Source organism: Jaculus jaculus, chromosome 6, assembly GCF_020740685.1.
Source record: "Jaculus jaculus isolate mJacJac1 chromosome 6, mJacJac1.mat.Y.cur, whole genome shotgun sequence".
In the NCBI taxonomy this organism is placed as follows: Eukaryota; Metazoa; Chordata; class Mammalia; order Rodentia; family Dipodidae; genus Jaculus; species Jaculus jaculus.
The window spans coordinates 88,023,839-88,049,157 of NC_059107.1; the positions used below are offsets into that span (position 1 = coordinate 88,023,839).

Here is a 25,319-nt window from a genome sequence, read left to right on the forward strand (position 1 = left end):
TATCATCCAAAAGCCTTGTTTCACTTAATTTCAGATTCTCAACTGCAATAGTGATGGTTAGATAAAAAGTTCAGCCTTCCTTTAACGACTATTACATTTGTGTCCAATATTCTACTTTTGCGCATTTTCTTCAATTCTTTTTTTTTCTTCTAACATTTAAGACAAGGTATTGTATATAGCTCTGGTTAGCCTAGTACTTACTACGTAAACTAGGCTCGCCTCCAACTTCCTGCAGTCCTCCTGTCTTAGCTTCCCAAGTGTTGGGATTACAGGTGTATTACACCATTACTGGCTTTTAATATTCTATTTCTATATTAGCATTACTTTTAATAAACTCATAAGCTTACCACTATGAATTCCTTGAAATTAAACAGACATAAGTGAACAAGCTTGAGTTCAATTTGTGGTAGTTTTCCTTACAGGTGGCTATTGGGTTCTGGACTGGAGACCAGCATATATCCTTTGTCCAAAGAAAATTGGATTCTATAGCATACCTTTAGTCAGTCAGTTACTTAATTACTTTAAAGATCTAACTCAGCTTTTTGCTTAACCAAAAAGATGTTAATAGTTACAAGAGACTGAAACTTTCACTATGGAAATAATTTAAGGATATAAAAAAATTCAGGAGTGTGTTCAAAATAGACACACTGGACTACTAACTACTAGTTTCTTACAATTATTTTTTCTCTGCTGACTAAAATACTAAGGTGAAAGCAAACAAGTAAGTATAATTTTGGACTCTATAGCCCTTCTGAATCATACCTCAATGAACCCTGACTATAAACTACAGCACAGCTAAATTTCTGAAAGACACAGAAATCTATAGTTATCCAGTGTGCATTTTGTGTTTTCTTATCATGTAGCTTTCCATGTACCACTGTGATATCTATTCTTCTACTAGAAGTGAACAATAGTAAAAGCTTAAACTATGAATTCATTTTTAAAAATTAACTTCTTTCTTGGTATATCTGGAAACTAAATGAGTTCTGATTCTTACTCTGTATGTCTACTTAATATTGAGAGTGAGGGCTGGAGTGGTGGCTTAGCGGTTAAGCACTTGCCTGTGAAGCCTAAGGATCCCGGATCGAGGCTCATTTCCCCAGGACCCACATTAGCCAGATGCACAAGGGGGTGCACGCATCTGGAGTTTGTTTGCAGTGGCTGATGCCCTGGCATGCCCATTCTGTTTCTATCTCTCTCTCTCTCTGCCTCTTTCTCTCTGTTGCTCTCAAATAAATAAATAAAAATAAACAAAAAAATTAAAAATAAAATATATTGAGAGTGAAATAAACGTGAATGTAGAACTCCTTAGAACATAGCTTGAAAGGGACTCTAAATGTGCACTTATTATATATTCTTCATACTGAATCTGAAGTGAACTGCATGCCTCTTTTAAACACAAAGTTAAAGAAAATGAGTATGAAGCATGACAATACCAAAATAAAGATCAATTAGAAATCTGGTTCTGTATGTTAAAACACTTATGCACATCTAAATTTTATAACAGCAAGAGACTAAACTGAAATTTTGGAAGCCTAAGTAACTGTAAAATAGTATTCATGATTGGAAATTAACAATATGTTAGTATGACTGTGCTCTTACTACTGTACAGTTAATGGTTCATTAATTGATGGCAGCTATTCCCATTAGGGGAAATGAAATTATTCAAAAGGCTCTGTTTACTTGCCTCTTCCTACATCATAATTGAAATCAGTGTACAACAAGTAAGAACTTACTTTTGAAACACAATTTCACTTCAGTGAAACACTTAAATCCAAAGGAATAACACAAGAAAATAAAAGAAAGGTAATGTCTAAATTATATATGTTGTCAAGTATTTTCAAATTAAAAATATTTTACAAAGATTAGAAATGCATAGTTAGGATGACCATTTACTAGTAGAGTTAAATATGTGGTCCATGTCCCATCTAGCAGTTAGATTTCTCAAGACATTCCTCATAGAAACCTGTAACATGTACATAATGATAAAACTTTAAGAAAAACCATGTCTATACATTCTAACTGTCTAAAGAAAAACACTCAGATTAGCTTGTTAATGTCTGCAATAAGAGTAGCCACTGAGCACAATAAGGAGACACTGAAATGAACCTACTAATGCAGTAACGGTGATTCTTTTAGCCCTCACCACCAACTAACAATAACAGCAAAAAAAAACAAAAAAACCACAAAGCCGTCCCAAGTACACTAAACTCAACACAGATGACAGTTGTTTCTTTAGTTGATGGCACAGGAAGATAAATATCCTGATTTCATTAATTGCTGTATATTTGTAAGATTTATCAGTGACATTCTCCACAAAACTTTTTTTTTTTTTTTTGGTTTTTCAAGGTAGGGTCTCACTCTGGTCCAGGCTGACCTGCAATTCACTATGTAGTCCCAGGACAGCCTTGAACTCACAATGATCCTCCTACCTCTGCCTCCCCAGTGCTGGGATTAAAGGTGTGCGCCACCACGCCCAGCTCAAAATATTTTTGTCAAAGTATGTTTTCAACTATCCTTAGTCTCTCAGTTACTACAAACACTATTATCAATTCAATTGGCATAACAAATATCTTCTTGCAGAACTCAGCCACAAAGAAGTGTTACAGTCACTATTTATAAAGTCAGTTCTTCCCACAATAGTAAACAATGTGTAAGTAAAAAAAAAAAAAAGAAGAAGAAGAAAGAAAAAATTAACCCCAATTACATTAAATGCAATTAATTCCAAAGCACTTAAAAACCCTGAACAATGTGGGTTTTGTTATTTTTCTGCTGCTGGTGATCACAGACACTGAATAATTTGCAGATAAGCACCTTAACTGCTAAACCATCCCTCCAGCCTGACATGAATAATTTGAATGCAACTCTAATGTTAACATTTACTAACATATCTAACTTTTATGAGTTTTATATGCAGACAATGCTAAGAAAATATATAATGTGAAGAAAAATGTATTTTTTAACAAGAGCAATTGGGCTTACAATTAATATATACTTCAAAGCAGTAGGTCCAAATTGAGTCAAAACAATATAGTCAAAGCCCAAAATATTTTGTTTCTTACTTATACTCTACAGAATCTTGGTAGAACTGGCTGAAACTCTGAAATCACTTCATATTGAATTAAAAACATTTAGAAAATGTAATTTTAAACTGACATCTGTCACAATCTATGAGATCTGAGCAAAATTATAGAATATAATATTTAAGATTCCTCAACTCTAAAATGGAAAGATACTATGACATCTGTTCTGGTTATTCTAGAAGACCGAGATGAAAAAGAAATCAAATAACCTATCTGAAAATTCTTAACAAACATAAAATAAAAACCAGACAGAGATGTTACTACTAGTAAACAGATAATACCCTATAAAAGTCAGTAAAAAGTTTTACCTGTTCTCACTGTAAAGTTTTTTTCAAAATGTGCACTTAAAGTTCATTAACAATAAATAAAATGAGCAAAAGAAAAATATCAACTCATAGGTGAAATAAAATCATACTAGGAAACTAAAATACAATAACTTATCAAATGTGGTTAACATTGATTCTCAGACTTACCTCCGCCCATTTAAGAATACAGGTCATACAGAAGACATGATTACAAGTTTCTGGAAAACCAACTTCCTTTTCTAATAGGCAATTAAGACATATTGGACATCTGTCTGTTTCACGGTACAATAGACCAGTGGTGGCAGCGGTAGTATCATTATTTCTGTTTCCTTCACCTGTAAAGTAAAATAATCATTCATGCTTTCAAACCTGCCAGAACTAAGTGATTTATGATTATGGCAACATGATGGACTCCATACTGCAAGGGCCCTTCTATTACAATGTGTTAGATCTTAGATAAATAACAAACACTGTTCAGTGGCAGAGCACTTGTCAAGTGTATCAGTTACTTTCTTGATGTTGTAAACATATACCAGAAGAAACAACTTAAAAGAAGGGAAAGGGTTTAGTGTGGCTTAGTTTCAAGGGGAAGTTTCTTTCCTGTGTGGTCTCAAATCCTATGCCAGAATCCCAGGCACCATGATTATAGGGGTTAAATTCTGAAAGAAATCTATTGTTTCTTTCTTCCCACACACTATAAAATACATACTAATCTGACTTTTGAAGGAATGTATTAATGAATGCTCACTTTTCTCAACCATTGGCTATGACAATTCTTCAAGAGAACTTTTTTTCTTGTTTATTTTTTTCTTTTTCTTTCCAGTCCTGCGGATGGAACAGAGAGGTCTCTGCACATACTAGGTAGGGTGGTTTCAATGTAAAATCCCTTCCACAGGTTCACATGTTGGAATACTTTATCTCTAGCTGGTGGCACTATAGGGGAAGATGGTGGCACCTTGCTGGTAAAAGTGTGTCACCAGGAGTGGACCTTGGGGAGTTACAGCCTGGTTCCATGTTCTGTTCATTCTCTGCTTCTTGACTTGTGCTACAATGTGATGTTGGCAACTCCCTCCAGCCTGACATGCTTTCCCCACCTATGGAACTTCCTCTTAAAACTGTAAACCATATGCTGGGTATGATGGCACATGCCTTTAATCCCAGTACTCGGGAGGCAGAGGTAGGAGGATCACCATGAGTTTGAGGACACACTAAGACTACACAGTGAATTCTAGGTCAGCCTGGGCTAAAGTGAGACCCTACCTTGGGAAAAGAAACCTGTAAACCGTAAGTGGTTTTTCATTGGTATTTGTTCACAGCTATGAGAAATTAACTGATACACTCTAAGGCAAGTTCTCCACGACAGCCTTGCTATTTGACATTTTTAAATCCTCTCTACAGAATCAATTCCTGAAAATAAAATTGTTGGATCTACATGTACACTTCTATATAGATATTATCAAATCAGCCTCCTTGGGATTTGTAGCTTTTTAAACTCCTAACAGTAATATAACCAACTTATACAAAAATGTACATTACTGGTTTATAAGCAAATAATAGTAACTGTAAAATTCAATACAAAGATAATAACCATGGGCTGGAGGGATGGCTTAGAGGTTAAGGCGTTTCCCTTCAAAGCCAAAGGACTTTGGTTTGATTCCCCAGGACCCACATTAGCCAGATGCATAAGGGGGCGCATGCGTCTGGAGTTCATCTGCAGTGGCTGGAGGCCCTGGCATGCCCATTCTCTCTCTCCCTTCCCATCTTTCTGTCAAATAAATAAATAAAAATTATAAAAAAAAAGATAATAACCAAAGGAGGTAGGGAGAAATATGACCAGATTGCCCTAATCACAAATGTCTATACCAGTTCTAAAGACCAAGTCTTTCTTTCCAGGTAGAGAAGTAATACTAATATTGAGAGATTCCAATATTAAATTAAGACATTCAAACAGAACTACAATGGCTCCATCATGGGTCCAGAATAAAGCAAACAAGCATTTTGTAAAGAATAATTGAATTGGGCTTCCGCCTCAGCCGCCATAGACGAGCAGCAGCCATGGCTCTGCGCTACCCCATGGCCGTGGGCCTCAACAAGGGCCACAAGGTGACGAAGAACGTGAGCAAGCCGAGGCACAGCCGCGGCGCGGGCGCCTGACCAAGCACACCAAGTTCGTCCGGGACACGATCCGCGAGGTGTGCGGCTTCGCGCCCTACGAGCGGCGCGCATGGAGCTGCTCCAGGTGCCCAAGGACAAGCGCGCGCTCAAGCTCATCAAGAAGCGGGACGCACATGCGCGCCAAGAGGAAGCGCGAGGAGCTGAGCAGCGTGCTGGCCGCTATGCGCAAGGCGGCGGCCAAGAAGGACTGAGCCTCGGTCCCCCCATAAGCCCTTGTTTATGCCGGAAAAAAAAAAAAAAAAAAAAGAATAACTGAATTGGGCTGGAGAGATGGCTTAGTGGTTAAGGCGTTTGCCTTCAAAGCCAAAGGATCCCACTTCGATTACTGAGGACCTAGATGCATAAGGTGGTGCATGCATCTGGAGTTTGTTTGCAACGGCCGGAGGCCCTAGTGTGCCCCTTCTCTCTCCTCTCCCTCTCAAATTAAAAAAAAAAATCTATTAAAAAAAAAAGAGTAACTTAATTGGGAATTCAATATTCCAAAGATTAAATTTATCAAATATGAACTCATAATCAGTATTTCCAAACCACAAAAAAAAAAAATCCAACTTATAGAAAATCATTAGAAACAAACTTAAAAATCCACTGGCTTCAAATATCACTTTTCAAGTAACACTCATAATGGGGAAAAAAATAGACCTAGAACACTTCTGAGCTAAAACAAGCTTTAAGAAACTAACTATATTGTAAGAGACAGAAAATGATACAACTCAGAGAAGCTAATTTAAAAATGAGGTCAGAACAAGGACTAACTTAATAATTTAAGTCCAAAGTAAAATGTAAGAGGAAATAAAGAACTAATTGACAAGAAATGATTTAAAACATGAACCAGGTAGGTGTAGTAAGACACACCTATAATTCAAGCACTTGGGAGGCTGAGGCAGGAGGATTGTAAATTTGAAGACAGCCTAAGACATACATGGTAAGATCCTATCAGAAAAGAGAGGGGAAGGGGAAAAGAGAGAGGATAGAGGGAAAAGGGAAAAGAAGGTCTAATATATCTCTCAATTGTTTGAAAATTTATTTCATCATGACAGATCTGCTATTGCTTCATAAGAAAGTATTTGTTGTATGAGGGGCTGCTCAGGAAGTAAAGTGCTTACCATGCAAGCTATATAGAACCTGAGTTCAATTCTCAAAACCCATGAAAAAGTCAGACACACTCTTACAATCCCAGCACTGAGGAGGCAGAGACAAGTAGACTTTGGGGGCTCACTAGCCAACCAGTCCACCCTAAGTGGTAAGTAAACTCCAGTCAAACAAGAGACCCTGTTTCAAACAAGGTGAATGGCATCTGAGAATAACACACAAAGCTGTCCCCTGGACTCCACACACATATGTATATACATGTACACACAACCACACTCACACCTGTACATAAGCACATAAGTATATACTGTAGGAATTAATGCAAGGTAGCCAAATCCAGCTGTATAGAAGCTTCAAACACAATAAACTTAGCAAAAACTTCCCGGTAACTAGGCATGATCTAATTGCAGTGGTCATTTGCATTTTATATTATCAGTGCCTATTTTCAGAAGCTGATCATGAAAATGTCTGAACTGATGTTACATACGTAAACAAATGCTTTGACTTCAGCCAAAGCCCAGCAATTATTAAAAAAAAAAAACAGTAAGCAGAAAAACATTATGCCTAGAAACAAAGCAACCACTGAGTTGCCTTTAATCCCAGCACTCAGGAGGCAGAGGTAGGAGGATCACAGTAAACTCAAGGCCACCCTGAGACTACATAATGAATTCCAGGTTAGCATGGCCTGGGCAAGAGGGAAAGCCTACCTTGAAAAACAAAGAAACAAAAAAAGCAACCAAAACTTCAAAGATTTAAAAGGACCTTAATGACAAATGATGATGAAAAAAATGAGAAAAGACAAATCTACAAGGGAATGTTGTTTTGACTAAGAAGAGATTGCTATATAGCAAGAAATAAAACAGGGACATTAACCTGTATCTTCAAAGTACTAATAGAAAAAAGTTGAAATAAAAATAAAAGGTAAAACTAAACTAATCAACCAAAAATATATACCCAATAAAACTACCTGTGAATGATTTTGAAACATGTAAAATAAATACAATAACTAGGAGTACATCAATACAAACACCTTAATATATTTTTTTAAAGGATAGAAAGAAACGCAAGCAAATATTTTTTGTGTAAAACATGTGTTTTTTTTAATTTTTTTGTTTACTTTTATTTATTTATTTGAGAGCAACAGAGAGAGAAAGAGGCAGATACAGAGAAAGAATGGTAGTGCCAGGACCTCCAGCCATGCACTGCCAACAAACTCCAGACACGTGTGGCCCCTTGTGCATCTGGCTAATGTGGGTCCTGGGAAACTGAGCCCCTTGAACAGGAGTCCTTAGGCTTCACAGGCAAGTACTCAACCACTAAGCCATCTCTTTCATTTGTGTTTTTTTATTTTTAAAGAGAACTAAAATAACAGATAACTACAACCTATAAATCAAGAGTAGGACTAGAGTTAGTGTTCTAAGGTTCTTCTGCTGACAGTGAAGATTAACTGTAGAAGCAAAGGAAAACACTAATGCTAACATAAAAACAAAAAGAAACTGAACAGAAACTCCAAAACCAATAGATAAAAGTAGAATGAAAAGCAAACAGCTCAACTAACAATAATCAATGAAAATTAAAACATAAGAAAAGTGTGTAATTCTTAAAGTAATTTTAGAATATAAAATCAACACAGGTAAGTAGAAACCAAAAACCCTACTTAAATACAAATATAAAGTAAATATTTAGTAACACTACGTTTGATTTTAAATAAGCCTTATAAAAATGAAAAGTTACCTTCTTTATCTTCATATTCTTGATCGCCCATATTTAGAGTATATACAGACTTCTTCTTTATAAGAGATTTCCTATAGAATAAATTAAAAGAATTTTTATGCTTGCCTTCACCCAACAGTATAAATTTAAAAAAATTTTTGAACTATAAGAAATTATTTCATACATGAAAACACAGGGCATGGGCCAAACCAATAAATATGTAAATAATTCTGTACTCTTTTACAGTACTTATACTCAATAAAGTTACTTTTAAAAACAGCTTTAAATAACTATTAATTATAAATTTTATGACATAGACATAAATATAATCCAAGCCTAGGAAAAAGAGATCAACTTGAAATGTTATTATTTGGGAAAATGAAAAGTTATGTGGAGCAACATATGATATTCAAGAAAAGTAGTTAAGTATAGAAAAATTTTAAAAGTCCTTGGCTAGCCAATCTGACAATAGTAAGAAGACTAAGTAGATGCTGCATGTTTGTATATAGTGAGGAGGAGTAAGGAAATTATAAATAAGTACAGCAGTGTAAATCAAGTATGGAAAATTAAATACAGATGTTTCATGACTAGACAAAAAGCTTAGGCTTAATCTAAACAACATTTTAAGGTCTTCATCGGCCTGTCCTACCCCTTTCCCTTATTCTCTCTTTTTACACTAAGGCACTGGGGATCAAGCCCAGGATTTCATATATATTAGGTAAGCACTTTACCACTAAGCTATATCCCTACCCTGCCTTTTTTGAGACAGAGTTTCACTAAGTTTCCCAAACTGGCATTTAACTTGTGTTCCTCCTGCCTTAGCCTCTACAGTAGCTAGGATTACAAGTATGTGCCATCAGGCCCAATTCCTTATGCTCAACATTAAAGATTCCTTTGAAGAACTAGCATAAGCCAGAGGTCCTGGGTTTGATTCCCAGCATGAGGGGATCACAAACTTATTTTTCAAAAGATTGTGGGCTAGATGGGTCAATGATTAAAGGTGTTTACTTTCAAAACTGGATGGCCTGGGTTCAATTCCCCAATACCCACAAAAAGCCAGATGCACAAAGTGGCACATGCATCTGGAATTCATTTGCAGGGGCAGGAGACCCTTGCACGCCCATATACAACTCTGTCTCTCAAATAAATAAAAATATTTAAAGGAAAAAAAAAAGATTGCTATGCCAGCAAAGAATCAAGTACAGTGGAGAAAGATTAGAAGTAGAATGATTTGCTTAACTAGAGCAACAGGCAGTAAAGTGAACTTGAAATGCAAGAAACTAAGAGGCTGAGAATTTCTGAGACTGGCAAGCATGCGTGCAAAGTCAAAGATTATTTCAGTATTTAGAACCAGAATATGGTCATCATTAGAGATAAGGAGAAATGGAGAAAAGTTAAGTAGCTGTCAGAAGAAATTCATGAAGTACAATTATTTTTCAATTTCAATATACCTTCCTGAATTGATACAAAACACATGACTACAATGAACTTTTCAAATACAATGTACAGTATTTTAAGCACAAGGTCCCCAATTTTACTAATTAATGACATTTTTTCTCATTATCTGATAAGACAATTTACTAGTGCCAATTTCTATATCTTTTTTTGTGGCTTGGCCCAAAAAAATATCTATTTGGTTAAACTATGAGAAACACAAAGTCTAATTCTGGTTACAAAACCAATGGTAAGGTCAGGCATAGTGGCTCACTTTAATGCCAGGACTCAGGAGACAGAGGTAGGAAAATTACTTGTGAGTTCAAGGCCAGCCTGAACCTACACATTGAATTCCAAGTTAGCCTGAGGACCCTACCTCAAAAATAAAAAATAAAAATAAATTGAGGGGTGAGCACTTGCTTCCAAAGCCTAGTATCACAGGTTCCATTCTCCAGTGTTCACATAAAGCCAAATGTACAGTGGCACATGGAGTTTGTTTGCAATGGCTGGAGGCTCTCACACACCCATTCATTCGCATTCTCTCTCTCCCCTTCTATCTACCTCTGCTTACAACTAAATAAGCAAAACTATATAAAAAGATTATAGCAAGCTCAAAATAAGCCATTACTTTTTTAAAGCTTTAATCATCTGCCTTTAAAAAGTAGAATGTTAAAAATAAGAGGAAAGCTTCTCATTTTCAGCCTATTATTTGCAACAGTTGGTTAATTCTGGGGCTACTGTTTGGGGGGGAAAAAAAAAACACAAAGATCAATGTCCAGGGCCTATGAAGAAAAATGATGACAGCCTAGAAACCACAGTATAAAAAGGGTCAAGTAGCTTACACTTTTAGCTAGTAAGAAAAGATGTCTTAGGGAGAATGTCAGTCTTTATGTTTAAATGAAATGTATGATTTTTGGCCTATTTCCAGGCTGAGGATGGGGAGTACCAGGAGGTAAAAGATTACAACTGGGCCAGATGACTACCTGCTCAGGACTCCTCCCAGCCCAGGAGCTTTTCTACATTATTTCCTGCTCAATTTTCCTCAAATAAAGTTTTCTTAACTGAAAAATAATTTTTTTAAGAGTTGAAAGTAAGGTGCATAAGTAAAACGTTTGCCCAAAGGCAAGGAGCCAGGCACAGTGGTACACACACCCGCCTTTAATCCCGGCATGAAGGAAGCAGAGGTAAGAGGCTCATTGAGAGTTTGAGGCCGGCCTAGGACTACAGACTGAATTCCAGGTAAGCCTAGGCTAGAGCAAGACCCTACCTCAAAAAAAAAAAGAAAAGAAAAGAAAGAAAGAAAAGAAAAAGAAAGGGAAAGAAAAGGCAAGAAAGAAGCTCATCTAGGAAAAAACTAAAAATGATTACAAGGAATGTAGACAGATGTTTACAAAACTGAGATGGTTAAGACAGCAAGAATCCAGCCAACTTCTTTTTTTAAGCTTATTTTTATTTATTTACTTATTAGACACAGATTGACAGAATGGGTACGCCAGGACCTCTAGCAGCTGCAAATGAACTCCAGATGCATGTGCCACCTTATGTATCTGGCTTATGTGGGACCTGAAGAACTGAATCTGGATCCTTAGGCTTCACGGGCAAGCACCTTAAATGCTAAGCCACCTCTCCAACCCTGAATCCAGAAACTTCTATGTACCTGCAGAACTCAAATTGGCATTGGTCATTAGAATTAAGATACATCATAGACAAATGGATAAAATTCACAAAGAAAAAAAACAGCCATGAAAAACTGCTATAGGTGGGCATGATGGTACACACCTTTAATCCCAGCACTGTGGAGGCAGAGGTAGTAGTAGGAATGCTGTAGGTTTGAGGCCAGCCTGAAACGACATAGTGAATCCTAGGTTAGCATGGGCTACAGTGAGAACCTACTTGGGAAAAAAAAATGTCCAAGCACTCAAAAGACACTATAGACTAAAGGCAGGGAGTATTAAAAAAAAAAGTCATCCCTACATTCAAAAATATTAATAGTTAAAATATGTGAGATACAGCAAAAGTCCAACAAACTTCTTATATCAGAAAAGGTTTCAAATCAATAACCTAAACTTTTACCTTGTTAAAAAAAGGAGCAAACATCAAATGTTTCACTGATGTTTCCAAAATTCTTTTATTTTTTTTTATTAATTAGTTTTGTACTCAGGAATACAGTCAAGTTGGTACCATTATTAGCCTCCTCCTCTTATAGGGTAATGCAATATCTTTTCTTTAGTTGAAAAAGAAATGATAGAGAAGAAAAGGGATAGAATATAAATGAAGTTGTTTTAAAATAGTATTTATGTAACTGAGAAGTTATGTGTGACTATGAGTTTTTATAAACTTTCATGTTAAAGTCTTAGATACACTATACTTGTCAAATTTTTCTATACATCCTCCGAGACTACTTCCTGTCTTGCTATTGTTCACTGTGTTTTGGGTTCCCATGTACATTGCTCTGTTAGTGTCCTTTCTTATTGCTCAAATCAGGGGCATAGTATTTCTGAATGGCAAGTTGAATCAGGACATCATTGTGTCTGTGTTTTGAGACAGGATCTCACTCTAGCCCAGGCGTACCTGGAGCTCTGTATGTAGTCACAGGCTGACCTCACACATACAGTTGCCTTCCCCCTCTTCCTCCCAAGTGCTGGCACTTAAGGCATGCAGCACCACACCAAGCTAAATGGGATATTTAAATTTGCTCCAATAAATATTTAATAGAAAGTTCTGCAACCTGAAAAAAAAGGAGCAAAATATATAGAAAGCAAACAGAACAAAGAACTAGCAGAAATTAACAGAAAGAAATCAATAAGCCAAAAGCTCATTCTCTAAAAGAATGAATAAGATATAAACCTCTGGCAACACTGAAACAGATCACCTAAGTAGCGTCAGAACTTCTTAAGAAAACTGAACTTGTAGTTAAAAAGCCTTCCAAAGAAGAACTGCCCAGGCCCAGATCATTTCCTGATAAATTCTTCTCAGTATCTAAAAATGAAGCATCACCAAATCAACACATTCTCTTCCAGAAAAATGGAAGATAAGCACTTCTCAACTAACTGTGAGTCCAGCATTACCCTGAAAGCAAAACAAGACAAAAACAAATTTATGTAACACTTCATCAAAATAATAAAACTCATTGTGGAAAAAATAAAATAAAACTGATATATTAAACTACAAGATGATACTACTACTCAGCAATCTTTTTAAAAAAAGAATCAGTAGAGCTACCTTCCAGATACATTACACTCTTATGTGACAGGCAGCTGCCTAACCTACACAAAGACTATAACAATACAGTAATTTTTTAAAAACAAAATAAAAAATGAATGCCTTTATAGCCTACATAGAATACCCTAGATGAATTTGATAATGTGTCTTCACTATTTTTCAAGATAAGAAACAAAATCACAAGCATATCTATCACATGTCCTTCAAAATTTTCTGGACAAAAAGGAGAGAAAGAAAAACAAAAACAACTTCAGGACATTCATGCTTAAGGTATGGAGGACTAAATGGAAATGAGTTTGATACATAATCATTTATCTTGAAGATCCTCATCTGCAATTACTTAGGTACAATGACTTAACTGACGTTTTTATTATTTAATTTTTATCTTTAATTTATTTATTACATAAAGAGAATGGGTGCATTCCAGGTCCTCTAGCCACTGCAAACAATTCCAAATGCATGCTATCATGTGCATCTGGCTTTATGTGGGTACGAGGAAATCAAACCTGGGTCCTTAGGGTTCAAAGGAAACTACTATGCCACCTCTCCAGCCCTGATTTATTTTTGAATAAGCAAACTATTTTAAAATCAGTTTTAGATTCCTAGAAAAACTAAACTGAAAGTACAGAGGCCCCATACAGCCTCTGCATCCCCCCTCATAACAACCTCCTTTCTATCAACACCCCACATCAAAGGAGCATATATGTTACAATCAATGAACCTTCTTTGACACATTATCACCAAGTCCATAGTTTACATTAGGGCTTACTCCTGGTATTAAAAATTCCATGGTTGGGCTGGAGAGATGGCTTAGCGGTTAAGCGCTTGTCTGTGAAGCCTAAGGACCCCGGTTCGAGGCTTGGTTCCCCAGGTCCCACGTTAGCCAGATGCACAAGGGGGCGCACGCATCTGGAGTTCATTTGCAGTGGCTGGAAGCCCTGGCGCGCCCATTCTCTCTCTCCCCCTCTATCTGTCTTTCTCTCTGTGTCTGTCGCTCTCAAATAAATAAATAAATAATTTTTAAAAAAATTCCATGGTTTTTGACAAATGTATAGCATCTCTTCACTACATGCCATGGTAGTGTACAAAATATATTCACTATCCTAAAGCTTATCTGTGTTTTGGATCTCCTTACTATCTTCCTAGATTTTTTTTCCCCCAGAATGCTATCTAGTTGAAATCATAGTTTGTATTCTCTCCAGATATGTTTCTTTGACTTAAGAATATATACACTGCGTTTCCTTTTAATTTTTTTATCAACATGTATTAAATGTATTAACAAAAAAGGAGGGGCTGTTTTTGTTTCTTCGAGGTAGGGTCTTGCTCTAGTCCATGCTGACCTCAATTTCACTATGTAGTCTCAAGCTGGCCTAAAACTCAAGGTGATCCTGCTATCTCTGCCTCCCAAGTGGTGGGATTAAAAGTGTGTGCCACCACACTCAGCCAAAAATGAGGATTATTGTGCTATTTTTTAAACGTGTATGGGTGTGTGGTATGTATGTATGTTCCTGTGGAGGCCAGAGGTCAAAATCAGGTGTGTTGATTGCTCTCCACCTTATTCTTTGAGGCAGAGCCTCTCCCTTAACCTAGAGCTCACAAATTTGGCCTGATTAGCTTGGAGTAGGGGGAGATTCTCAATCTCCACTTCCCTAGCACTGGGGGTTACAGGCACCCACTAGTTCTGGCATTTACATGAGTGCTGGGAATCTAAACTCAGGTCCTCATGCTTGAACAGAAAGCACTTTACCCATGGAGGCATCTCCCTAGCCTGGAGCATTTTCAAGTATGTATATTACATAACTTTATCATATTCAACCCTGATTCCCCCATACCTACATCCCTCCCCCAATCCCTATTCTCTACCCTAACAGTCCCTGTCACTATTTTTATAACCTTTGTGTTTTTCCCCTTTCTAAATTCTACATGAGAGAAAACATGTAATACATGTCCAAGTCTGGCTTACTTAACATGACCATCTCCACTTCCACATATTCACATGACTATCTTCAGTTCTATTTATTTTCCTGCAAATGACATAATTCATTTTTCTTGCCATTTACTAACTTCCACTGCAAACCAATTCCAGACACATGCGCCCCCTTGTGCATCTGGCTAGCATAGGTCCTGGGGAACCGAGCCTCAAACCAGGGTCCTTAGGCTTCACAGGCAAGCGCTCAACTGCTAAGCCATCTCTCCAGCCCAAAATTATACTTTCTTACCATCAGTTAGCCCTTAATGTTTGTTATACATCACAGGAAGAGAAGCATTACATGTACAGACGAGTTCCTATTTAGAACATTAAACCTCATGTCTATTAGAGACAGAAAGCACAAGAACAGATGTTACAGACTTGTTTGACAACTAACCCTTCCAGGAAGACCTGCAGGAGCACTCAGGATCAATAACACTATATGCTCACATCTGGAAAGCAGAGGGGATGAAAGTGGGAGGGAAAAATGCATTCTGAATGGCAGTATGGAAGCAGAAGATCTGTTGGGGGGGGGGGTTACTTTCTTCTAACCAAAACAGGGAATTTATCAAGTACACCTTTAAACTTGGCTGACAGTGGAAAGATTTCCATTAACAACAATAGCAATAACCGCCGCTTCCCATACACCAATCTCCAAAAGAAGGGCAATGAGATGCAGTATTATAGGATGCAAATTTAGGGCTCAGTCTCCCTATACAATTGGTTTGCAAATTTCTAAAATTTTATAAAATGTTCAATTCAAATTTAATTTTCAGACTGTATTAGTTACTTTCGCATTGCCATAAAAACAAGTTAAGGAAGGAAAGGAGCTTTTTGGCTCACAGTTAAGAAATACAACCCATTATAGCAGGGAAGGTATGAGAGCAGAAGCAAAAGGATCACACTGAAAACGCACTTAGTTCTGCAATCAAGAAGTAGAGTGATGAATGCTGTTGCTCAGCTCCTCAGCCCATAGAATGGTACCACTTACATTGAGAGTTCATCATCACACTTCAATCTAATCAAGAAACTACCCAATAGGTGATTCTAGATCGTGTGAGATTTATAAATCATATTAACCTACATATACCTATTTAATAATACTGTTTAAGGTAAAATCAGTAAGTACAATACAGTTTATCTACAAAATCTGGAAAAAATACTAGAAGAAACTTACATAGTATTCTGAAAAGTAAGATAAGGTAGGATGGGCATGAATAGTGCACACCTTTAATCCAAGCACTCAGGAGACAGAGGAGGATCACTAAGAGTTCAAAACCACCCTGAGACTACACAGTGAATTTCAGGTCAGCCTGGGCTAGAACAAGACCCTACCTTGAAAACAACAAAACAACAACAAAAAAAAAAGTAAGATAAAGTAGAACAAGAGAGGAATAAAAACTTGGAAAAGTGAATTCACTATATTGAGTTTCCTACTTTATTTTAACTATTTATTTATTTATTTATGAGAAAGAAAAACAAAAGAAAGAAAGAGAATGGGAGCACCAGGGTCTCTAGCCACTGCAAACAAAGTCCAGATGCATGTGCCACTTTGTGCATCTGGCTTATGTGGGTACTGAAGAATCAAACCCAGGTTCTTAGGCTTTGTAAGCAAGAACCTTAACCACCAACCCATTTCTCCAGTCACCTATTTTATTTTTCATAGCTTTGTCCTGAGAGTGTCTACATCCTGGTAGCACAGGTAGCAAAATCTTTAAGACAGAATACTAGAGGGGGACAAAAAGTAATGGGGGCTGGAGAGATGGCCCAGCAGTTAAATGCACTTGCTAGCAAAGTCTGATGTCCTGGATTCTCAGTACCCATGTAAAACCAGATGCATAAAGTGACATGTGTCTATAGTTTGTTTGCTAGGGAAAGAGACCCATTCATATTCTCATCCTCTCTGTTTTTCTTTCTAATAAACAAATAATTATACTTTAAAAATGAAAGTAGCCAGGCATAGTGGCACATGCCTTTAATCCCAGCACTAGGAAGGCAGAGGTAGGAAGATCTCTGTGAGTTCAAGGTCACCCTGAGACTACATAGTGAATTCTAGGTCACAGTGAAACCCTACCTTGAAAAAAAAAAAGAGAGAGACAGAGAGAAAGAGAGAGAGGGAGAGAGAAAGTGATGTAGTGGGAAGTTATGAACATGCAAAAAAGATATGCAAATCAAGTGGACATAAAAAAAAGAAAAGTCTAAGAGAAACTCTATGTTCTCTCCCTGTGGATTTCTAGGCAAAGAAGCTAGGGAAGAATGGGAGCCATAAGGACAGGAAGGCTTAGGGATTCTGGAGAATCTGATCACAGGAACTCCAAAATGTTCCATAAGAGCCTATTATAGGATACACTGGGTATACATATGGAGGCTGAAGACTGTGAATACAGATTTTTGTCTTGTTTTGTTTGCAAAAAAAAAAAGAACCCAGTAAAAGACCTAACAGCTATACAAGTATTACAAGTATCCAGAACCTGAACAGACCATTGGATTGTATACTTTAACATGATGTGTGGCTGCCCTGGAACCCATTTCAGACCAGAAATCTCCACTCCTAGTTGACAGGATTAAGGGTGCTAGATAACACACACCTTGAGGGACTTGGGCATTATTAGGTTATCTGTTCATTTTAATCCCCATGACTGCATAAATGCTCTGTGCTAGTTTTGATTGAATGTGTCTATTGCTCAGTTGAATTTTAGAATTTGCCAGTAATTTGTTCCACCCTGTCTACTACAATACTTGAATAGCAGGTAAACTCAACGCTTAGGGTCACTTCCGCTGTTTCTCTTGAGTATAGGTGCTATACTTGGCTCCTTAAACTCCTACACTGAAGATATATAGTCAGATTTACACAGCTAAGAATAAGAACACTGCAGATTATTAGAAACTCAAGCACCAATTTAACTCAAGATGCAAAAATATCTGCATTATAATACAAGAAACACAAAAAATAAAGACAATATAATCCCACCAAATATTATAAATCTATCAGAAATTACCTCCAGTGAGATTGTTTTAGATGAAATGCCTGACAATGTTTTCAAAAAACTGATTATATTTATGTTCAAAGAAATCAAAGAAAACAAATTCCTGAAGGAAAACTCAGGAAACCAACTTAATGAAATAAGCAGGTCAATACAAGACATGACTAAAGAAATAATAATAATAATAAAATACCACTCAGAAATACTAGATATGAAAAATGGAGAAAGTCAAATAGAAAATTCTGTAGAAAGTTGCACCAGGAGAATGGGTCAAGGAGAGGACAGAATATCTAAACTAGAAAACTAGGCGGCAGATCTAATACAGGCCAACAAAGAGAAAGACAAACTAATAGGAAGGCATGAATGGGAATTTCAAGACATTCAGGACACTATGAAGAGATCAAACATAAGAATTCAGAGCACAGTAGGAAAAGAATTCTACTCCAAAGGCATAGCAAGTATTTTCAACAAAGTCACAGAAGAAAATACAGACCCAAGAAGCCATGAAAAGTGGCAAACCAGAGGACTTCCGGTTGAGATGGCAGCGTAGGTACCACGCCAAAGAAGCCTGGGGGGAAAAAGACCAAAAAAACCAGCAAAATACACACTTTTACTAAAAAAGTGAGGTGTATAGGATATTGAAGCAGCACCAGAGAAGTAGAAGAGATCCAGAGCATCCAGAGCCCGCACAGGCCTGCAAAAGCGGCCCTGGCAGCTCCGGCAACCGCACCAGAAAGCCGCCAGACTCGGCTCCAGCCGCAGGAAAAGCCAAGTGTGGGGATTTTCCACTAACACCAGAGCTTTCTGCAACTCAGGAAACGTGAAGGGAGAGCAGAAGTGAGCAACGGAGGAGCAGACCACAAAGTAGAACACATGGAACAGCGAGAGAACCACAGCACCTGTGGCTCCCTCCCCTCCCCCACCGCCTGAGCCCAGCTCCAGCGAACACAGTAGCGGTCCCGGGACCGGACATGCCAACTTAGGCCAACAGCAGGACCCAGCAGCTTCGGCATCAGTAACAGAGGCCCCAGCAGCAGCAGACCCAGGAGCGGCAGCAGCAGACCCAGCAGCAGCAGCTTCAGCAGCAGCAGTGGCTCCAGAAGTGGCAGCTACAGCAGCAGCAGCAGCAGAGGCAGCAGCAGTGATGGGTCCAGCAGCAGCAACAGCTTCAGCTGCTGACAGATCCATCAGAGGCAGCTTTAGCAGCAGCAGTTCCAGCAGCGAGGGTGCTGATCTGCAGGGCCACAGTTGCCAGGCTCGGTTTGCCCTGCAGGAAAAGCCAGTGTTCAGCTCCAGAAATCAGAACAGCAGCCCGACGACCAGGCAGCAACTTGACTGAGACCAAAATCATCCAAGGTAACTGGGATTGCACCAGGGAAGGGTCTCACTTGGTCACAAGCTGACTTGGATCCCTCAACAGACCAGAAATCTTAACCTCGTTGTTGATAGAGGATCTGGTTGCAATAATAACTACTCTGGCATACATACTTGGGGCTGTTTTTGATTGAATGGATACAGTGATTAGTTAACTTTTAGAATCTACCTGTATTTTATTCCACTCAGGCTATTTGAATACTCCCATAGCAAGGAAACTCAACCCCTAGGAGCACCTTTGTAGATACTCTCAGAGTCTTAAGAGCCACACCTAACACCTTAAACTCCTACCCTGAAAATATATAACATCAGACCAACTGATACAACTAAGAATACCCAGCTAGCTAGAAAATCCAAGCATTAACTTAATCCAAGATGCAAAAATATATACATTATAACACAAGAAACACTAAAAAGCAAGACAAAATAAATACACCTAAAAGTATTAATGCATCAGAAATGACCTCCACTGAGAACGAGTTAGAGGAAATGCCTGAGAAAGATTTCAAAAGAATGATTGTAAATATGTTCAAAGAAGTCAGAGAACAAATCAAAGGAATCAAAGAGGAACTTAAAGAGGAAATCAAAGGAATCAAAGAAGATGCAGGACACCAATTTCATGAAATAAAGAAGGCAATACAAGACATAAATAAGGAAATAGAAATAATAAAGAAAAACCAGTCAGAATTACTAGCAATGAAGAACACAGTTAATGAAATAAAAACCTCTGTAGAAAATCTCACCAGTAGAATGGATGAAGGAGAGGACAGAATATCTAAGCTAGAAGACCAGGCGGCAGATCTAATACAGTCCAACAAAGAAAAAGACAAACTTATAGAAAGTATGAGTGGGAATTTCAAGATATTCGGGACACTATGAAAAGATCAAATATAAGAATTCAGGGCATAGTAGAAGAATTCCACTCCAAAGGCATAGTAGGTGTCTTCAACAAAATCTTAGAAGAAAATTTCTCCCAAATTGGAAAAGAGGTGCCAATGTAGATACAGGAAGCCTTTAGAACCCCAGCCAGAAAAAATCTCAAAAGAACCTCTCCTCGTCATATTATAATCAAACTACCAAACACACAAACCAAGGAAAAAATACTGAAAGCAGTTAGAAAGAAAAATCAAGTTACCTACAAAAGCAAGCCCATCAGGATTACAGCAGATTATTCAACACAAACTTATAAAGCCTAAAGGCCTGGAGTGATATATTCCAAGTTCTGAAAGATAACAACTGTCAACCAAGGTTACTTTATCCTACAAAGTTATCCATTCAAATAGACGGAGAAATAAGGACATTCCATGACAAAAGCAGGTTAAAGGAGTATTTGAAGACAAAACCAGCTCTACAGAAAATACTTGATAGAATCCTCCACGCTGAAGAAAAGAAAAAGCACACATATAAGGAACCTAGAAAAAACAAGCAATACTCAAGTACTAGTTAACACAAGAGAACACAGGTAGAACCGGAACCACACACACACAAAAATGGCAAACATAAATACATACCTTTCAATAATATCTCTTAATATCAATGGCCTCAATGTCCCAACGAAAAGATACAGGTTTGCAGACTGGGTTAAAAAGCAGGATCCTACAATTTGTTGTCTCCAAGAAACTCACCTTTCTACAAAGGATAGACATTACCTTAGGGTGAAAGGTTGGAAGACAGTGGTTCAAGCAAATGGGCCTAGAAAACAAGCAGGGATTGCTATCCTAATATCTGACAAGGTAGACTTTACTCCAACATTACTCAAGAAACATAAAGAAGGTCACTTTATATTGATTAAGGGCACACTCCAACAGGAGGACATTACAATCCTAAACATATATGCACCTAACATGGGGGCTCCCAAATTCATCAAACAAACACTATTAGAACAAAGGTCACAGATAACACCAAACACAATGGTGGTGGGTGACTTTAACATCCCACTCTCATCAATTAACAGGTCAAACCAGGAAAAAATAAGCAGGGAGGCATCTGGACTAAATGAGCTCAGAGAAGGAATGGACCTAACAGATATATACAGGACATTTCATCCAAAGGCTGCAGAATATATATTCTTTTCAGCAGCACATGGAACATTCTCTAAAATAGACCATATATTAGGACACAAAGCAAATCTTAACAAATTCAGGAAAATTAAAGTAATTCCTTGCATTCTATCTGACCACAATGGAATTAAACTACAAATCAGTAGCAAGAAATGCTATAGAGCATACAAAAAATAATGGAAATTAAACAATACACCACTAAATGATGAATGAGTCAATGAAGAAATCAAGAAGGAAATCAAAATATTTATAGAGTCAAATGATAATGAGAACACAACACACCAAAATCTCTAGGACACAATGAAGGCAGTTCTAAGAGGTAAAATTATAGCCATAAGTGCCTATATTAAGAAATTAGAGGGCTGGAGAGATGGCGGAGCGGTTAAGCGCTTGCCTGTGATGCCTAAGGACCCCGGTTCGAGGCTCGGTTCCCCAGGTCCCACGTTAGCCAGATGCACAAGGGGGCGCACGCATCTGGAGTTCGTTTGCAGAGGCTGGAAGCCCTGACGCGCCCATTCTCTCTCTCTCCCTCTATCTGTTTTTCTCTCTGTGTCTGTCGCTCTCAAATAAATAAATAAATAAATAATTTAAAAAAATACAGGCTTGACTTTAAAAAAAAAAAAAAAAGAAATTAGAAAGGTTGCAAGTAAACGACCTAATGCTTCACCTTAAAGCCTTGGAAAAAGAAGAACAAGGCAAACCAAAAATCAGTAGACGGGAAGAAATAATAAGGATTAGGGCAGAAATTAATGAAATAGAAACAAAAAGAACAATCCAAAGAATTAATGAAACAAAGAGTTGGTTCTTTGAAAGGATAAACAAGATTGATAAACCCTTAGCAAATATGACCAAAAGAAAGAGAAGAGACACAAATTAATAAAATCAGAGATGAAAAAGGTAACATCACAACAGATTCCAGAGAAATTCAAAAAATCATAGGGACATACTATAAAAAAAGTATGAAAATCTGAAAGAAATGGATGATTGCCTTGATTTATATGACCTACCTAAATTAAATCAAAATGAGATTAATCACTTAAATAGACCTATAACAAACATGGAGATCTGAACAGTTATCAATAATCTCCCAACTAAAAAAAGCCCAGACCCGGATGGATTCACTGCTGAATTTTACCAGACCTTTAAGGACGAGCTTACACCATTGCTTCTTAAGCTTTTCCAGGAAATAGAAAAAGAAGGAATTGTACCAAACTCCTTCTATGAGGCCAGCATCACCCTGATACCAAAACCAGGCAAAGATAGAACAAAAAAAGAAAATTACAGACCAATCTCCCTTATGCACATAGATGCAAAAATTCTCAACAAACTATTGGCAAACAGAATACAAGAATATATCAAAAAGATCATTCACCCTGACCAAGTAGGCTTTATCCCAGAGATGTAGGGATGGTTCAATATACGCAAATCTATAAATGTTATACATTATATAAATGGGTTGAAGGACAAAAATCACAAGATCATCTCATTGGACACAGAGAAAGCATTTGACAAAATCCAACATCCCTTCATGATAAAAGTCCTACAGAGACTGGGAATAGAAGCAACATATCTCAATATAATAAAAGCTATTTATGACAAGCCTACAGCCAACATATTACTAAATGGGGAAAAACTGGAAGCTTTTCCACTAAAATCAGGAACAAGACAAGGGTGTCCACTGTCCCCACTTCTATTTAATATAGTTTTGGAAGTCTTAGCCATAGCAATAAGGCAAGAGACACACATAAAAGGGATACAAATTGGAAAGGAAAAAATCAAGTTATCATTATTTGCAGATGACATGATTCTATACATAAAGGGCCCTAAAAACTCTACTAGCATACTGTTAGAGCTGATCAAAACCAACAGCCATGTAGCAGGATACAAAATAAATACACAGAAATCAGTAGCCTTCATATATGCTAACAACAAACACACAGAGGATGAAATCAGAGAATCGCTCCCATTCACAATTGCATCAAAAAAAAAAAAAATAAAGTACCTTGCAATAAACCTAACCAAGGAAGTAAACAATCTATACAATGAGAACTTTAAAACACTCAAGTGAGAAATTGCAGAAGACACTAGAAAGTGGAGAAACATCCCCTGTTCCTGGATTGGAAGAATCAATGTTGTGAAAATGACAATCTTACCAAAAGTAATCTACACATTTAATGCAATCCCTATCAAAATTCCAAAAGCATTCCACATGGAAATAGAAAAAAACAATTCAAAAATTCACTTGGAATCACAAAAAACCTCGAATATCTAAAATAATACTAAGCAACAAAAAAGAGGCTGGTGGTATCACCATACCTGATTTTAACCTATACTACAGAGCCACAGTAACAAAAACAGCATGGTACTGGCACAAAAACAGACATGTCGATCAGTGGAACAGAATAGAGGACCCAGATGTAAGCCCAAATAGCTATAGCCACCTGATATTCGATAAAAATGCCCAAAATACCCATTGGAGAAAAGACAGCCTCTTCAGCAAATGGTGTTGGGAAAACCGGATATATATCTGTAGAAGGATGAAAATAGATTCTTCTCTCTTGCCATGCACAAGAATTAAATCCAAATGGATTAAAGACCTTAACATCAGACCTGAAACTCTGAAACTGCTAGAGGAAAAAGTAGGGGAAACCCTCCAACATATTGGTCTTGGCAAAGACTTTCTGAATACAACCCCAACTGCTCAGGCAATAAAACCACAGATTAATGAAATTACAAAGATTTTGCACTGCAAAGGACACAGTGAAAAAAGCAAAGAAGCAACCTACAGAATGGGAAAAAATCTTCGCCAGCGAAATATCTGATAGAGGATTAATATCTAGGATATACAAAGAACTCAAAAAGTTAAATAATAAGGAATCAAACAAGCCAATCAAAAAATGGGCTATGGATGGGCTGGAGAGATGGCGTAGCGGTTAAGCGCTTGCCTGTGAAGCCTAAGGACCCCGGTTCGAGGCTCGGTTCCCCAGGTCCCACGTTAGCCAGATGCACAAGGGGGCGCACGCATCTGGAGTTTGTTTGCAGAGGCCGGAAGCCCTGGCGCGCCCATTCTCTCTCTCTCCCTCTACCTGTCTTTCTCTCTGTGTCTGTCGCTCTCAAATAAATAAATAAATAAAAACTTTAAAAAAAATGGGCTATGGAGCTAAATAGAGCATTCTCAGAGGAAGAAATACTAATGGCATATAAGCATCTAAAAATATGTTCTACGTCATTAGTCATCAGGGAAATGCAGATTAAAACTACATTGAGATTCCATCTCACTCCTGTCAGATTGGCCACCATCATGAAAACAAATGATCATAAATGTTGGTGGGGATGTGGAAAAAGAGGAACCCTTCTACACTGCTGGTGGGAATGCAATCTGGTCCAGCCATTGTGGAAATCAGTGTGGAGGTTCCTAAAACAGCTAAAGATTGATCTACCATATAACCCAGCTATAGCACTCCTAGGCATATATCCTAAGGACTCATCTCATTTCCTTAGAAGTACATGCTCAACCATGTTTATTGCTGCTCAATTTATAATAGCTGGGAAATGGAACTAGCCTAGATGTCCCTCAACTGATGAGTGGATAATGAAGATGTGGCACGTTTATACAATGGAGTTCTACTCAGCGGTAAAGAAAAATGAAGTTATGAAATTTGCAGAAAAATGGATGGACCTGGAAAGGATTATACTAAGTGAGGTAACCCAGACCCAGAAAGCCGAACGCCACATGTTCTTTCTCATATGTGGATCCTAGCTACAGATGACTGGGCTTATCCGTGAGAATGATGATTGTTTCGCCGGGCGTGGTGGCGCATGCCTTTAATCCCAGCACTGGGGAGGCAGAGGTAGGAGGATTGCCATGAGTTCGAGGCCACCCTGAGACTCCATAGTGAATTCCAGGTCAG

At 37.7% G+C, this 25,319-nt stretch overlaps 1 protein-coding gene and 1 pseudogene across 3 annotated transcripts in view; one reads left to right on the plus strand and one right to left on the minus strand.

Moving 5' to 3' along the window:
- Positions 1 to 25,319, minus strand: part of Scaf11 (SR-related CTD associated factor 11) — a 72,289-nt gene that overhangs the window by 37,237 nt on the left and 9,733 nt on the right. For all 3 annotated transcript variants that reach the window (XM_045151808.1, XM_045151807.1, XM_045151806.1), the window contains exons 2-3: positions 8,387 to 8,457; positions 3,557 to 3,723 (exon numbers count right to left, since the gene is read on the minus strand). In XM_045151808.1, coding sequence (XP_045007743.1) covers positions 3,557 to 3,723; positions 8,387 to 8,417 — 198 coding nt within the window. In that variant the 5' untranslated portion in view covers positions 8,418 to 8,457. The remainder of the gene's footprint in view (positions 1 to 3,556; positions 3,724 to 8,386; positions 8,458 to 25,319) is intronic.
- LOC101605938 lies at positions 3,784 to 5,769 on the plus strand (annotated as a pseudogene).